At 40.3% G+C, this 18395-nt stretch overlaps 2 protein-coding genes across 2 annotated transcripts in view; one reads left to right on the top strand and one right to left on the bottom strand.

Annotated features, from left to right (window-relative positions):
- LOC307026121 (cadherin-12-like) overlaps positions 1 to 18395 on the bottom strand; it is a 91662-nt gene that overhangs the window by 43789 nt on the left and 29478 nt on the right. Inside the window, exon 2 of the mRNA XM_079661266.1 lies at positions 16753 to 17174. Within this exon, the coding sequence (XP_079517392.1) occupies positions 16753 to 16998 (246 nt within the window). The 5' untranslated portion in view covers positions 16999 to 17174. The remainder of the gene's footprint in view (positions 1 to 16752; positions 17175 to 18395) is intronic.
- LOC307026123 (cadherin-6-like) overlaps positions 88 to 18395 on the top strand; it is a 572233-nt gene continuing 553925 nt past the window's right edge. Inside the window, exons 1-3 of the mRNA XM_079661270.1 lie at positions 88 to 390; positions 534 to 642; positions 3620 to 3672. The gene's annotated coding sequence lies outside the window, so the exon portion shown is untranslated. The remainder of the gene's footprint in view (positions 391 to 533; positions 643 to 3619; positions 3673 to 18395) is intronic.

The raw sequence follows: 18395 nt of genomic DNA on the forward strand, positions 1-18395 counted from the left end.
AACAAAGAAACGAGGGAACGACCATGCATTTCACTTCCTAATTGGAGCTGCACATTGCAGCTGTGCAATTTGGGATTTCCTCATTTGCAGGAAGAGACTGCCCTTCAGCTGTCTGCGTTGTCCTTGCACTGTTTGAACACTGCGTTATTTTGGCTATAGCATATCAGTATTTTGTGATTTAAAAAAAGGAAAGAAACGCTACCGAAATAGACGTAGGCTATCCGGGTATTATGAGCTGTAAGGTTAGCTATCTACATTAGTTTAATTGACAGGAGGTAATTAAATTAAACTGCGCAGGAGCATGACAGCTAGCTAATAGGTGTGCTCACCCCACTGATGACAGATGTGAGAAGAAGTGGATGAAAGGTCATAAAAGCAACCATGATAAAAGTAACTTTAACTTTATTTCTTACTTAAATTATTTAATTTAAAGCTAAGAATTACACTTTTCAAAACAAGTTTAAAGCAACGGAGACAACACATTTTACCTGTCATGTGCTCTGAACAAATATAGCCTATTTTATCGCCAACAGAACAAGACGGGAGAGGACCAGATTCAAATACCGTCGCAATGTCCGTGTATTCCTGGAGAAAACTGTGTTTTGGACATGACTATCGCCTGGAGAGTTTGTGACTGCAAGGGTAGGAAATGGCTATTTTGTTTAATTCTGAGCTGTGTTGTTGAGGCTTCCTGGCCTGTTTCTGATGCACTGTGTAATGTCTGGTGAACAGCCGCCGTGCTGGTCATTATGCTGTTGGTTACGTACGTGTGTGTGTGTGTTTGTGTTTGAGTGCATTTGGGCTGGGCAATAATTGATTACGATTTATTGACTGTCAGTGGAAATGTATGTTGATAGTACGACCACAGCAGTATTGTATTAAAGGTCCCATATTATAATAATAATAAATTATATTTCTATAGCGCTTTTCTTGAACCCAAAGACGCTTTACATTTGGGAGGGAGGGTAGACAAACAAAACAAAACCAAAAAGAAACAAAACAAAACAGAAAAGCAGTCAGGAGGAAGTTAGTTGAGAGGGCTTATGGATACAGAGTTGAAGAGGTGGGTTTTGAGGCGGGACTGGAACAGGGTGAGGGACTCAGACTCACGGAGGTCTTGGGGGAGGGAGTTCCAGAGCTTCGGGGCTGCCACAGAGAAGGCTCTATCCCCGAAGCTCTGGAGTTTGGCCTTGGGGATGGAAAGCAAACCGGCTGAGGTGGATCTGAGGGACCGGGGTGGTTGGTAGAGGATGAGGAGGTCAGTGAGGTAGGGGGGGGGAATCCAGATGGTGGAGGGCTTTGTAAGTGAGGACCAGGAGTTTGTAATGGTTGCGGTGTGAAACGGGGAGCCAGTGGAGTTCTTTGAGGACCGGGGTGATGTGATGCCATGATTTGGTGTGGGTGAGGAGTCTGGTGGCTGCGTTCTGGACACTTTGGAGTCTATTGAAGAATGTAGTGCTGATGCCGTAGAGGAGTGAGTTGCAATAGTCAAGGCGGGAGGAGATGAAGGCGTGAATTAGTCTCTCAGCTGCAGGGTGGGTTTGGGGCTCGAGGGAGAGGGTGGGGTCAAATATAACGCCAAGGTTGCGTGCCTGGGTGGAGGCGGAAACAGGGGTGCCATCAATGGTGACTGTCAGGTTGGGGGTTTTGCTGAGGGTGGATTTGGAGCCGATGAGGAGGAGTTCAGTTGTATTGCTGTTGAGTTTGAGGAAGTTGTGTTGCATCCAGAATTGTATTGCAGTCAGACAGGATTCGATGTGGGGGGGGGGGGATTTGGTGCTGAGGTAAATCTGTGTGTCGTCAGCGTAACAGTGAAAGTCCAGGTTGTAGGCTATTGGTGGAGAATCTGACATAGGGGGAGGATGTAGATGATGAAGAGGGGGGGAACACCTTGGATGACTGAAGCTGTGGCAGAGGAGTGGTTGTTGATGGAGATGGAGTGGAATCTGTCGGAGAGGTAGGACTGGAGCCACCTGAGTGCAGTACCTTCAATACCGATATCCTGGAGTCGGGTTAGCAGGATGGTGTGGCTCACGGTATCGAAGGCTGCACTCAGGTCGAGGAGGATGAGGATGTTGAGGGAACCGGTGTCAGCAGAGGTGAGGAGGTCATTGAGGACTTTGATGAGTGCCGTTTCTGTGCTGTGGTGGGGACGAAAACCAGACTGAAGGGGTCCAAAAGCTGGTTGGTTTGGAGATGGTGGTGGAGTTGTTTGGAGATGATGCGTTCTGGAGCCGGAATTGGGTCAATATTATAGCGTGCAAAACATCCTACTCGCGAGCGAGGTGGCATTGGGATATATATATTTTAAATCCTCTGGAGCAGAGAGAGGAGCTGTGGACTATTGTTATTGATTAATGCATCAGTGTTTCAGGGTCAAAAACACTAAACTCACAACTTTACACACATTTAATAAAAGAGCATATGTTCAATGTGAAAAGTGACAGTAGATATAGATTAGTTGCAATTTGGTGCTATATATATATATATATATGTTTTACACACCTTTAATTTCAGGGGGGGCGCGGGGCTCCATTGGCGGGTCGCAGCTCCCCTCCAAGATAATGGTAGGGGAAACACTACTAAAAGAGATTTATATTGTGCAATTTTCCAAACTCACATTGGTGTCTCACACAGCATCTCTGTATACTGTAGCATGTGTATTCACTTTCTGTCCTAAACGGCTTGTTGGAGCCGCTTAGGACGTCCCTGTGAGCCCAGTGGCCGTCTGCGAAACCCAGCCCGAAACACACACACAGCCGCAGCCTGGCTGGGAGTTTGTTTGTGTGCTCAGGCTGAGTTCCGCGGTGTCTCGCCAACCCCACACCAGTGAGCCAGCTTACACTGTCCCACTCCTCGCAGCAGCGAGCCTCGCAAGGTCCCGCCGAGTGTGTGTGTGTGAGAGGAAGTCTGCGTATTGGTCCAAACATAACGGCTCCGTGGACGTAACGTAACGGCTCCGCGGATTGGTCCACGTTAGGATACATCCCTATACCCAAATACGTCACTATACCCAAGAAGTAAACAATGAAAAAAGATACATCTCCAACGAGGCGTTATGGGGCAGCATATACAGGTATTTTTTATGTTAGTTTTAATCGCTACAGGGTGTACTTTGAGGGTTTGTGACTCTGCAGACGGCTTACATGCATAAAAAGCTACATAACACACAAGGGGACGGGTAATAACCAGAAAAGCACCTTTTAAAGGACCTTTAAAGTAGATTGTAAGCACTTGCATCAAGATAAGGTATTGATTTGGAAATGCATTTATGTGACCTTGAAAACATTTAACATACTAGTATAATAATAATTTCAAACATAACCTATTGCCCAGTCTGATGTGCTTGAGGGTGTGTACATATACACAGACAATGGACATACTCTTCTACTCTATATCCTATTCTATTCTATATCGCTCTTTTCTAATTTATGCTATGCTGTTTTGTTGCTGACCTTGCCATCACAAATCCTTTATCTCATGTATGTTTGAATGGTATGCATTTTCATCACACAATAAATCTCTCCTAACATGCTGTGGAACCTTAGAAATTGTGTCACACGAACAAAAAAAAAGGTGTGTATATGGATAGGGTTTCTAATGCTTAGTTTGCACACAGATGGAACTTTGGACTGGATGACTGATTCGACACACGTCTCCTCACTACAAAAGGTAGGACATTATTTTCTGTTGTGGATAGCCGCCGTGCTATTATACTGTGATGGTCACCATACCACCAAAGGATATGTGAAAGTATGTATGACATGGTTTTGTCCCATCTACTGTGTGGGGGCTGGGGCTGCTTGGTTCTTGTGGAATGCATTTCTGTTCATGGAAATGTATTTGTCATGTGATCAGAAACATTGCATAGGCTTCGAGTGGTTGTTGCCTTCAGGGTTTCTGTTTTTGACTTAGTTTAAACAGTTAAATATAGAAGTGATATAATGATTTTATTATAGTTTGTAGTGGTTTACTTCGGAAATTACGTTGGACTGATTTCAGTATAAAGCCTTTGATAGCAGGTTGGAAATGGATGCAGTGGTGTAGTGGGGATTTTTTTACTGGGGGGATGCTATTTTAATTTGGTCATCCCAAACAATGCCACACAAGTGCGCACGCGCGCAGTGCACTCACAAAACGGGCAGACAGGTCCACAGAAACTACCGGTATGCTTTAGGGGTGGGTGATACCACAAAATCTGGATTCGATCCGATACCAAGTATTTCAGGGCCAGTATCGCCGATACCGATACTTTTTAAAATGAAAAGCGTCTTATGTACTTTCATATAGGGGAGAGCTGCATGACATGATTTTTGAGCTGAAATCATCATAAATATACTAAATCTGAATTAATTTTCATGAATACAGACAGGACAGTTTTTATAGACAAATAAACGTTTTACTTTTGCAAATTTAAAGTGCAAACATGAAAAATAACAATACAAAGTGGCCAGAGTAGCGAACTGTCTTCTTGCACACATCACAGTTCGCTAAGTTTTAATTGCCAGTTGTGAAATTGCTCCACACAACGCTGCTCTTTCTCTCAGCCATGAGGCTGCAGAGCAATACATAGTCAGACTTATCAAGCCTTCTGGGATGAAACTCTTTACAACAACTTGAGTCAACTTGAGAACGTTCTGTTTCTTTGCACTGCTCAGGGTACCAGTTGGCTACAAACGTATTTAATTTAAAACGTACAACTCGTAAACATTTAAAATCAAGCTCAGATAGCCACCAAGCGTGCATTGTTTTCTACAATAAATACAGAAAACTGCTTTTTCTGTTGAGTCAAATGAAAGAGGAGTTTAACTGTGGGCCTTTTGCCCGCCAGCAGTTTGGTTAAGACGTTCTTGCCTTCAGGTGATCCCTGGAAACTTGTGCTTCCTGGATTGCCCTTGTTTTAATGAAACGCTGTGCATTGCAATGCATTGTGTTTTCTTCAGATAGCAATAGGGAATCCTGCAACAAAAGTAGCTGTTCTGTGTCTCTGTTCATTTATTATCCATGTTGTTTTCTATTGCTTTGTAATCCTGTAATCTCTTGCAATCCATTCATATGAGCCCCAGCATCATTTGTACTAGATTGTTAGTTTTGTTCTATTAGGCAGATGACATGACAATTCCAGTGAACAACTATGTCATTCATAAGCACCATGAAAGTTGATATTTTCTTTTGCTTTCGGCATGGAGCGATCAGAGATGCAGATGGGACTGCTGCAACAATATAGGCTAGCTATAATAGGATTCACAATATTTTACTTTGTAGACCGAGCCAAGAAAAACCCTCTGCTCACACATAACATGTCACGCATACACATATTGCAACAAATACTGCTGTGAGAAAATATATATGTTCCCTTTCTGTAGGGAATTCATGATACGCTGGCATACAGATTGTGATTGCATTATAATAGAATATGTTTGTCCTAATCTGTCACCCACTGCTGAAGAAGAAAATGACGAACCCTCTACAGTAGTCACCAACCTTTGTAAGCCCAAGATCCCGACCTCGGCCTTGGTGAAAGGCGAGATCTACCTATTGCAGAATTGAGTGAAAAAGACAGCCCAGACAGTACTTCCAATATGAGGCCTTTTTATGTCGGCTAATTGCATCTGAATTACATCAAATCATTTGGTGCAACTTCCAATTTGATTAAACCAAGAACACAACATAACTAACATGTCAAAAAGGATAAATATATATATTTACATCATACCTATCATTTTAAGTTTCATTCATTCCTTCATATAAATGTATGTAGCTTATTTTCCATTTGTTTGAGTGAATGAGTATTTTGTTGCCCGCAACAACAACAAAGAAAAAAATAACATCTTGCAGTGAGCAGATAACTGTCAGGCTTATCCACTGAAGCTTCATGCAAGTGCAACATTTAAGATTAACATTACAACTAGTTATTTTAACACAATTCTTACAAATTCTAAATTCTAACAACATTCTTTATCCGTGCATAAACCATTGGTGCGTTCACACCGGATGCGAATGACGCGTTCGCGCGGTAGCCAATCAGCGGTGAGGATCTCAGCCGATCTCAGCCGACAGTGAATCAGAAAACCAAAACATCAGCCGTTAGCTGTTAGCACTCAGAGCTCACAACTCCTCGTATCTGTTCAGAAACTGGACACAAGTTAAACATGAACCAACCACAGACTATCTGTGTCATGGCGAATTCAGTCGCTGTTGTATCTGTGTCTTTATCATGTTGTTGTGAGTCCGGACAGAGCAGCTACAACGTTAGCTTAGCCTGATCGATCCGATCTCCATTTTTGTCTGCACTCTTGTCAAAGCATTAATTAATCGTTTTTACTAACCGGTATCAGTATGTAGTCATTCCGGCATCATTTTGAAACGTCTATTACAATTAAATCACGGTAAAATATGTTCATTTTGTTGTAGTTGGTATCTACCATAAGTGCAGGGAGTTCAAAAATATGCAGCATCACTTGAAGTCAGTCTATTATTTTCGGGAGCGACAAGGAATGTCTCAAAGACACGTCAATCAAGTGGCACCTGCTAATGGGGTGGTGGATGATAGGCTTACATCTAAAAACAACAAACAATTAATTGTTTTACTTTTCTTTCTTTTGTTACTTTTTTTTTAACGGTGCACGATCTACCCGAACACACTCGATCGCGATCGACTTGTTGGAGACCACTGCTGTACAATGAAGTCTCTCTTGTAGTGCTGAATCAACATCTATCTAACGCACTCCTTTTTAAATAATTAAACGTTTCATAGAGGGTGCTCAAACATTTAGGGTTTCCCATTAATGTACCAGGCGCTACAGTGGAAATTTCTACTGCAACAATCCCCACGCAAATACACATTGTGACAGTTAGGATGAAGGCTCGAGGCATATAGGTGTAAGCAGGGGTAAAGTGCTATTTTTATACAGTAGGTGGTGTGTGGACCTCACATAGGGGGGTCTGGGGGCAAGCTCCCCCGGGAAGATTTATTTTTAAATATTGAAGTTAAAAGCATCAATCTGGTGCACTTTGAGAGCAAAATGAAGAGATCTATGGATACATCTCTCAACACCCATATGAAACAGAACTGTAAACAGATTTACTTTTACTCTATGGATATTTTACAAATCGCCCTTTTAATAGTATTTCATACCTGTTTTTCATTTATTCTTTTATTTTTTTATAACTAGAATGATCATATAAACGTGTGTCTCGGAAATAATTGTTTACATTAAAGGTGGGGTAGGTCATTTTGGAGAAACCAGCTCGAGTGCGCTAGAATTTGAAATTACACAACCGGAAAAAATCTGCCACTTCCTCACAGAGCCCCTCCTCCAACACACACGAACGCGCACATGACCAATGAGGGCACGAGATAAGTTAGTGCACAGATGGAAGGCTGACAGGCAGGTAGGCCATCCAGTTATTTTAGCCGGGTCGGCTCAGATGATTGGTCGTGCTTTTTACAGTACTACGGCTTCCACAGATGACATTTTTTTATGTATTTTTTGTCAAAGCACTTCAGATATTCATTGCTATCGGGATAATAAGAACATTCCATGGAATATAACAAAAAGTGTATCTCGAGCCGGTTTCTCAAACTTACCTACCCCACCTTTAATAGTGACCAAAACGTTTGAGATCCACTGAGATAACTTAGACTAAAGTTAACTATCTAAACACTCAGAGTCCTTTTAGTTCACTGAGCCTCTCAGTCTGACAGGAGAGGACTCTCCTCCACTTTGTTGTTGAAAAAACTCTTTATATCCGTTAGCGTAGCTCGCTAGCACCAGAAGCTAACAACTATGATCTCCGGTACCGGTGCGCTCTCGCTCGTGCACACACACAAAATGGCTCGTTCCACACACACACAAAACTTTAATGAGACACAGAGACCCAGACGTAATAGTACTGTATCATATTATTTTCGAATCAATAATTTTACAAAGTAAGATTTTTTTTTTTTTTTAATAACCATTTTTCCTCCTGGTCTCTCGCGCCCCCCTGGTCATGCCTCTGCGCCCCCCAGGGGGGGCGCGCCCCACACTTCGGGAACCACTGGTTTACATCATATGTTACCCTTTTCATTTAAACAACACTATATTGAAAACTCATCAAACTGTTCAGTTCTAATAATCATCAACACAAAATGCTGGATTAGTGTACTTTGTAATACGGGAAGGCTCCTGTTTTGAATAAATGATCACTTTGTATTTATGAGCAATGAGGTGTTTGTATGTGGTTATCCTTTGACTGACAATAAAGGGATAATATTACAACTCGGAGCATATTTTTCTAATTTGTACTTTATTCAATAGAAGTACCCAGGAGAGGCACCTGCAAATTATTCATAACTGCAACATTTAAAATGAGAAAGGAATGCAAATGCAATTATAAAAAAGAATAGGCCTCATTAGTTATAAGTGAAAGTTAACTGATACTAATTATATATTCCATTACTCTAACAATGGTAATCAATTATGAAAAATATTCATTTATCGGGAGGTGGTCAAAGTTTTTTTTCCAAACTGCAAAACAGCCAGTGGGCTCAATGGAAGAGTTGCCACTGTAAGTAAACCAAAGCAAAAAAGTATGTTTACGAAATAAATAAAACTAATGTCTATTCTTTTACCGATACGGTTCGTCACAATACGTTAAAAAAAAAAAAGTAGAGACTATGCATTTGGCATATCAATTATGCTTAACTTATAACATAATGTCAACCCAAAAGCAAATTTGGTTAACATAAAATATTAGTAGAATGACTAAGAGCCGAACTGAAGAGACATATGATGATTCGGTTATTTTGAGACCGTCTTTACACTCCATTTTTCATGATATGCATAATTAGCAAGATGCACTGCTCAGGGTACCAGTTGACGTGGCAGCTATAAAAAGAAAAAGGTAGTGGTGTCGGAAGTGAAATAGGAATCTTGTTACCATCAGAACACGCACCATCTGTTTGAATAATTATGTTTGCATGAGTTTTTCAAGACTGTTAAACAATGAGGCCAGGATTTATTCCTTTTTTATGTACATGCTTTAGACATTACAAGATGCTAAGCCATAACCTATCATTTCCACCTTTTTTAGGAGTGTTGTCAAAACAAATATCAAGCAGAAAGACTATTACTCTTCTGCTAATTTTGAAAAATGCTATTAGCTTGAGCTACACAAATACTGGTGCAAATGAGAAGAATGTTGGCTGAAGCATACTGTCTGTGGAATAGTAACATACTTAGGATAGTGATTGTGGTGTGCAGGGAATTTTTGGCTCTGAGAGAGGGGGGTGTACCCTGTTCCTTTCATGATTTGCAGCACATGGTCCCTCATTGGCTATGCAGTAAACACGCATATTGATTAATTTGAGTGATTTCAGGGGAGAATGTAACCAACCTCTGTAGAAAATGCTGTAATTGGATTTCTGCAGCCGGGATTATGTGGAGCTCCTCTCAGGAATGCATATGGTGGCCACGACTCTTTGCTGATAGCAAGCCAACATTGTTCCTGGAACAGCCCAGCAACCTTGCACCAGCAAGTACATTCACAGATCAGTGAACATTCTGAAAGAGTCAGAGTGTTCTTGTTGTTCTCGTTTTTGCATTCAGTTAAATATCTTTCCTGATTTTGTCATGTAAAGTCCAACTTCAATTAAATAGCCTTTTTGATATTTCGTGTTCTTGAACATGTATACAGTATGTCTGCTTTGTGTATCTGTCCTGTTTTGGACAGTGAGGATTCCACATTTATATATTTCTGTATTTTTGCTACACACAACAAACATCCAGATGATCTTTCGTGCTGAAGTCTGATTCCGAGTATAACTCACCACCATAAGTATGCATCTTGTCCTGCACTTTGTTAAAGGAGCAATAGTTTCCTAGTCCTTTCTTCGGACATTTATTATACTTGACTATCTGTATCCATTGGACCCACTGCTGTCTTGAATCTATTTTTAGGCTGCTCTTCATTATTAGGTCTGAAAATACCCTTCAATCAAACAACCATGCAACCACTGTCCTACCAACCCAGTAGTGTGGTGACAGTAAGTTGTCATTATTATGGAATAGGTGTCTCCAAGTTAGTTCATTGTCTGGCTTGTGCCATGCCGTACCACATCATCACGGCACGTTGCATGGTAAGGTTTTCCAAGCTATTCCACTGGTGAGTTGCTGATAGGAAGAGAACGCTGTGTCAAATGCTGCCAGCTTATTATAGCTGATCGATATTGGCTTGCGAGCTATTTCTTGGCTGCTGACAGGTTGAAGCTTGCTATCTGGGTTGTGTCATGCCTCTGTCAGGTAATAAGGATGGTGGGAAAATGCACACACATACACAGAAAGCTATACAGCTAGATATGCAACCACAGACAAGGTAGAAATGTGTGGTTGTGTATGTGAAAGGGAGAGGCAGCCATATGGGATAGATTTCCAGATATAGCATAGGTTGTTTGACGACAAATATAAACCGTTTTTACCCTCTGCATCTGTATTCACTGCTATGCCCATATGACCTGCAATTTTGAAGATGCATTCACAACATAACTATGTTGTTACCTGTACACAATCTGACACATTGAGATGCATGACAACTAGCATATTTATCATACATCACAAATATGTGTTTCCATGTGAGGTTGCATACCTAATAACATGGTATAGAATGATTTTTGACATATATCAAATGAATGTACATGATTGTTATTGATCTTAGAAACTAGGGTTAAGGCTTGACTCCCTTTCCTCATATCACACCTGATTAAACAATATAGTGATATTGACACAACATGCAGAATGCAATTTTCTTCCCAGATCCCCCACAATATTGCCCATCAATGTCAAGGAACAAATGGAAAATGTTGACCAGGGTAATAAGTGATACTGATTGTCGCATTTGCACACAGTTTGGAAATATTATCCAGGCAATTCGTCCATTACCCATAAGGACAAAATATATGAAATATATTACTTTGGCAGGACAGATGAATGGGCGTCATTAGCTTTTATTTCAGATGTTCTTTCCTGAATTTCCTGCAACATTCATCATCAACATACATTAGAATTGTAAAGGCCCTCAACCTCTTAATATTTTCTAACGAGTGGCTGAATCACTGGCATACCTCATGCAAACCCTCTAGGAGAGCAATCCTTTCAAATAACCCGGAATTTGACAGTGAATTAGTTGGGCAATACTTTTTCTAGATGAATTTAGAGATAAGATCTGGTATCAGTATTTTAAAGAAGAGCCTTTATTCACATTTTACTAAATCCACACCTATACTGCAGTTTGTTTATCAGCATTCAGACATATTTATATAATTTCTATTAATTCAATATAAAAAATATAGTCAAGTGCCATGCTTGCTGATACATGCACTTGTGTGCCATATTATGCATCTCACTGATCGCAGTATTGATGTGTCAGTTACTACATTAGACATGCTTTATGGATGATATGATTATTGGTTTCCATTTTGCTTGACCCTGCGTGCAGTCACCTGTTAAATCTAGGTCACTGAATGGACTGCAAAGTTATGACGTTATAAAACCTGTGATCTTGCAGTCAAAGTTAATTACCTGCCGGCTTTGCAGTCAGCCCCTCCTCAAGTATTTTTGAAAACATTGGCTATCCTTTTCCTAGACAAGTTTGCTGGTTTTTTTTATAGTCCTCTTCACGTTTTCATGCATTTAACAGCTAAATTGAAAAGCATTTAAACCTAACCATATTCAACAAAGTGTGTCGCGCTATCACTAGTACGCTGGTGCATTTCATATGGCCAGCCAGGTGATTGAATCTCTCTTTGTTGGGCCTGGTGCAGAGGTCTTGTTGAAGCATTTTTTATGTCCTTCTTATAGGTCCTCATTGAAAGATTAAATTGCAGGCTCCACATCAGTAATAAATCTCAGCCAGGTGTGAGGTGGGGCAGAGAGGGAGAGCCATCAATAAAAAGAGGGATGGTCATTCCCTGTCGGGCAGGAAGTGAGGGAATAAACAAGCTGTAGGGGAAACGGGCCTGCCCTTTCTAGCAAAAGTGGTTTATTGACTTGTATTTAAATGAGCGACCTTTTGTTCGCGAGTGTGTGGAACGGGGCATCGGAGCATGCCACTGCATGCCATTGCATGCTCTGGAATGTAAAATTACTTTTATAGGTCCTAAGTGTGACTATCTAAATTGATTGGATTTGTCTTTAACCTTCATTGCATGAACTGTTATAGATACTGTATGGTTTTTGATTTTTGAACTTAAACTGATTCCCTGACTGCCTTTTCTTGACATATAATTTGTTGAGTCCCCCTTTAAGGGTTTTGAACACTGTCTTGCAATAATGTCCCCATTACTTGTACACAAGAAAGCAGGGTTGTGTGGTGTTGATATCTGTGGGAGGTATGCTGGAATCCATTTGATTTGCAAAGATTTATATTCAGATAGACTTTGAATCTGGAGACCAGGTTGTCAATACGAGTGTCCAGTCCCTCATTAATGAGATGGCAAAGTAGCAGTTATACTGTATTTGTCATGTTACAAAATGAGAAGAACCGCTCCTTTTTTAAGTGGTTACTAAAAGGCCACTTTACTGTAATTTCTGGATAAATAGGTCGGCAACAGCAATGCATGGCCATTATGTTCAATCTGAGAGCCCAATGTTGTAAGAAAGAAATGGTAACAAATAGCTCCTGAACACAGCGGGGAGTTTAATCGAGAGTGAGAGGAAGCAGCTTGGCTTGATATACAGCCACACCACTAATGGCTGACTTTTCCTGCAGATAATCACTGCTCAGCATAGGTAAGGCCTTAGCATTATCTAATTGTGAGCGCTCAGGGTTGTTACATTTACCCCCGTAAGCCTTCTGGGCTTTAATTGCTAATCTGCAATAATGTGGTTGTTTTCTACAGGAGATTGTCAGACACTCACAACATGGAGGCTTGTATTAAATGCGCAATCTGCGTGCTCAGTGATTTCTAATCGATATGTTTCAGAGGTCATTTTTTATATCAAGTGACAGAATAATAACGTTGTTTTTTTCAAACTAGAGAGGACAATCATACACTTATAATGGTTGATTATTTATTTATTGATGTTGTCCTTTCGAGTTACGCAGCTTGGTGTTTCTCTCAGGAGAGCAGCCTCGCAATAAGCTTGAACAGGATAAATATGTTATTATTCTTTTTCAAAATCCTTTGCACCCTGTCTTTTAATAGACCATTGAGACATTGTGACTCTTTGTTAAAAATGAAATATACCTTGCTTAACAATTGCATTTCAGGTTGCCCTCTAGCAAGGACCCAAAGCAGAAGCTTCCTCTTAAATGTAGACAGTAGGGGCTATTAGCAGTTGTAAACTTATTCCTGAATCCTGTCTTATTTGCACCTTAGAGAGCAAAGAGAATGACTAAGAATCTTTTGTAAGTTGCAGCTCCTAAATGTTACTGTAGGTTTCTAACTTTCCCTTTGTGTTCAGTTTCCTCAACTTGCCTGAACAAGAATACGCTATATCAACTCTGTCTGTCATAAATGTATTAAGATTTAGTGAGTGTGTGTAAAATCAATAGGAATATATTACTGCTACTGGTTATTCTTCACAGTTTTTGTTCTCAAATTACGTGGCATGCATTAAATGGTTTAAAATCCAGGGTCTAAATGTATTCTCTATTGTACTCGCACTATAATGCCTAAGCAAGTGAAAATGCAGACATTGCACATTTTCCTATTGCTGTCAAGGAAGAAGAGAAAGGTTGCTTTGCTTGCACTCATTAATCTGAAATACACCACAGCATGGGAAGATGTGCATTTTAGTCTGTCTTTCTCTGCACAGTGCGAACCAGAAATAAGGAAATTGTGTAGGTGCTTTGAAAAGTATGTTGTACCTGTATAATATACCTACATATCAGTTGTGGTTAAAACAAATCCTGATGGCCTGACATTCATAAACCGGCAACCGGCAAGTTCATTTTTCAGGAAAAAATAATTAGAAAAATGGGGAATTATTCTCTCATATTAACCTTTTTAAACTGGAATGCTTGAGTTCAATCAACCATAAGAGAGCCTGAGTGTGAGTTGTAGCTTATTTTGGTGCCTTAACAAGAACCAGGGACTTAACTTGGGTCTTGAGACCAACAAATAACTGTATACCGCACTGCTACATACACACCTAAGTTACTGCTTACTTCATGTCATGGCAATTGTTAAGACAACTCTCTATTTAATGCACGATTGTATAATGGTGAAATGGTTTGGTATCAAGAAGCATTAGCTAATGATGTTTGTGGTATGGTGATGGATCTAATGAATGTGATATGTACATCCTGTGGTTGGTCTAGGTTCACTTCAGTCTAAGACTCAAACACGGAAAAGACAACAATCTGACATTCACAAGGACAACTTCGTGTTATTGTGTCGTTTCCCAACATCTGCCGTCGCTACAAGCAACCACTGGCGCATTTCGGCAATATTCATCTGCTGATAGGCAAACTGGTTGATTCGTAACAATGGTACTCCAAGGTTCCACTCAGTTCTCAGTGGTTGTCCCCTCCCCCTTTCTCCTCTATATTTTGCATTGCATTATCTGTGCTGTCATAGCTGACAACATAACTGCAACCATTTATGCTCACATTCACACCTATACAGGCAATTTATAGTCAAAAACAAGCTGCATTTCTTTGCAGTGTGGGATATGCTTTCAAACCAACTTTGTTCAAGGAAAAGTTTTCTAATGCCCCCTTATGGTAATACAATTACTGTTATTTGAATGGACAATTACAAATAATTTATAATGCCCTTCAAAGTTCCTTAATGTTAATACACCTTGCACGAGTTTAAGAGTAGGGGCACAACAGCCCCCATGTGCTGTGCCCTGTGCTAATTAACTGATACATAAATAATAAAAGGGTTGTTTTTTGCAAATGAACCATAAATGCTGAGGAAATCCCCTCGACAATAACAAAATCAATTCCAATATGCCCTTTGATGTTTTTAGTATAAGGTTTTAAATCGTATGTTCCTCCTCTCAGTCACTGAGAAGAGTAATGCTGATTAGCCTTTTCCTAGTTATATATATTTTTTTAGTTCAGAAAGACTCTCGTCACTGAAAGCGGCAGCCACTCGAGCCACTATAGGTCTTTTACTCTGAGAGTCACTGAATGTAAATCATGTTCACACACCCTAGAGTGAATACATTACCACAATTATGCATTGATGTGTTATAGGACAAGCATTCATTGCATGAAGACTCATGGTCAATTAGAGTTCATTTATGTGTCTTGAAAATAAAACTGTTGCCCGGACAGGCTCTGTGATAGTACTTGATAACTCTCTGGACGACATGCCACTGACACCCTGGCATTCTCTGCCTATCTTCCATTCTGCTATAGCTTCACGCTTCATGCAGTAAAAGCCTTTCCCTTAAGATTGTCCCAACAAATGTCCCAGGATCTCTTCTCCAAATGCTTTTCATATGGCAGAGAATCAGTCAATTATTTTTGAAGCAGTGCAGCAGTTCAGGATTAAGTGATTTAAGAGTGCACCGGACAGCAGCCTAACCCCTGCCACCCCCCTTGCTTTTAGCCTCAGAGACTTCCACGGTGTGGCTCGTCAGGGCTGATTGCAGCGCCACTGGGGCAGAAAAGTCAATCTTACTATTATCCTATGTAAGCTAGGAGTAACAAATTACAACTCTCGCCTTAAACCCCAGCAGAGTTGACTTCTTAAGCCACAGCAGAGAATAAAAGAAATCACTACTCTAAAGCAGCGATGGCCCAGGTTTGAAGCGGGACAGAAATAAGTGTGTCTGATGGCATGCGTATAAATCTCAGTCTGGATTCAGTTCAGGCTATCGGGACTCTCTGCTGTCTCTCCCCAGGCTCATAACTATGATGTCCTGACAGCTTTACAGGGACTGTAATTCAAATGTATTTCTACCAAGCTATCGATTCTCTCACCACTTTAAAGTCATGTGTGTCTAGCTAGTCTAACATAGAAATGCACAGCTCCATTAGCATGTATAGATTTTCTTCCCAGTTATAACTTGGAACACTTAACCAACAGGGGCAGTTTTACTACAAGAGCATTATTAGATTCAAATGAAGAGGCTTATGTCCAGGGGCACAATGAACAAAGGTTGTGCTCGTTACCTTCCAATCTGGTGAAGTGTAGATATTCCTTATTTATTTTTGAAAAGACAGTCTTAAAACATTGTCATATGAATCAATAATAAAATATTGTGGAATTTTATGTAGGTAATATTGCTCACCAGAGTAGTTGTGAACTTGTTCAAAAATATTCAAAGGTTTTATCTGTCATGTGCACAATAGCTACCGTGTTCTTTTGGTAGTGAAATGTTAATACCCAGGCTCCTTCAGCAATACAATGTACAATAAACTTAAAATGAAAGACAACATAGTGCAGTAAAACAGTGCAATAGACTAAATGTTATTAAAAGTTATTTGGGGGATAAGAACAATATTTAAACATAGAATAAGTAAAAGGGAATGTAAAATACTGTAGTAGCATAAATACTGTGATAGTATATCAATATGCGTGTAGGAGCGCAATGTACAAATAACAGTGTAAATAGTCTTTAGTCTGAACATATGGTAGATGAATGATACTGCATATGACTGTGCTTTTCTGTTCCCTTTTCTCCTACTTTATCCGCCTCATTTTCTGTTGCTCCCTCCATTTACCGAAAAATTCAATTTCTCCCAGGCTCCTTACTGTGTGATTTATGACTTCTCCCGCCCCATAAAAAGATGAAATAAAAATATTTTTACCTTGCCCACGTACTGCGGGTCTGACCCCATGTACTCCTCCAGTACAAAGAACTGGTTCCACACCCAGCCCCTTTTGACCCGTTGATATCCAACCGCTCCATTCCTCATTGGGCCCACCAAGCTCTTGGCGTGCTCCCTCCCCGTCCTGCTCCGTCCCAGTGGCGGCGAAGGGGGACGTAAAGAAGAGACTGAGCCTTCGTCGACAAGAATCCAAAGGAACAGCAGCAGGCAGTTCCTTGTTAGCATTGGCGATCTGTGAGCCTCAGGTCCCCAAGTCAAAGTCCAGTGATGAGAGTTGAGCCACGCTGAAACAACTTGTGAGCGTGGTGATGGGGAATGGGTGAGGTGGGGGTCCAGTGCCCAAAAAGAAGATTTCCGTTGGTCTGTCAGGAACCCACTCAGAGAGTTATGGAGCTCATCACCTGAAGGAAAGAAAAGAAAAGAAATGCTTGGATTAAAAGTTTGCTTTTAGATGAATTCCTATTACTGCTGTTATATTAATGATGTCTAGGACTGTGTAATGGCACACATGGTCACTCTACAATAGTGAAAGTGTGTTGAAAGCTTTTCGCTTATGAATACTGATGGTATTGCATTTTCTAGCTCATATTCCTTGCCCTCCACTGCTTTAATTTGTAACTTTTCATTGAAAAATGATGGTAGCGACATTCTCAAACACAAAAAGAAGAGTTATAATGATTTGCATGGTGGTGATAGATTACCACTAGACGGTTATCTTTGATAAATACTCTTTACCAGATGCCTTCTTTGACATTCAAAGCTTCAATTGAACATTTTTTTTAAATGAAGTTTTGAATATTTGTTGTCATTATTAATGACACCATCACAACAAAAAGAGAAACGATCATTCAACAAAATCCTCAATCTAAAAATAAAGTTTTTGTTGGTCATCAACCTTCTATAATGAATATAATTTTTTTTAAATGTGTTTTTTGACATTCAAAGCTTCTATTGTGTTTTTTTCAAATTAAGTTTTGAATATCTGTAATGCTTATTTATGACAGTTTCATAACAACAAATACAGAATCCTCTTTTTATACTTTTAGTTAACGTTATCAGTTTCAATGAGTGTGTGTGTGTGTGTGTGTGTGTGTGTGTGTGTGTGTGTGTGTGTGTGTGTGTGTGTGTGTGTGTGTGTGTGTGTGTGTGTGTGTGTGTGTGTGTGTGTGTGTGTGTGTGTGTGTGTGTGTGTGTGTGTGTGTGTGTGTGTGTGTGTGTGTGTGTGTGTGTGTGTGTGTGTGTGTGTGTGTGTGTGTGTGTGTGTGTGTGTGTGTGTGTGTGTGTGTGTGTGTGTGTGTGTGTGTGTGTGTGTGTGTGTGATAACCAGAGCTGTTAACTAAGCAACTGCGATTCCTTGATTGCTTATAAAGGTTAAGCGGTTGCTAAGAAGCTCTCATGTTTTGTTTCAAAAACGTCTCTCACTATTTTAATTAAACCTGTCAGAAAGTTGTATACTATCGAGATGAACACTTTTAAAAATAACTTGACACAGATGTGCAGTTGTTACGCCAGTTGCATCTGAAGATGTAGCACGATGCTTTGGCACTTCATATATCAAACTGACATGTGTACTGTATGAGATGTCAGTGCAAAAAGCCTGCTCACCATGATTTCTTTGAGAT

This window comes from Notothenia rossii (assembly GCF_949606895.1).
Source record: "Notothenia rossii genome assembly, chromosome: 12".
In the NCBI taxonomy this organism is placed as follows: Eukaryota; Metazoa; Chordata; class Actinopteri; order Perciformes; family Nototheniidae; genus Notothenia; species Notothenia rossii.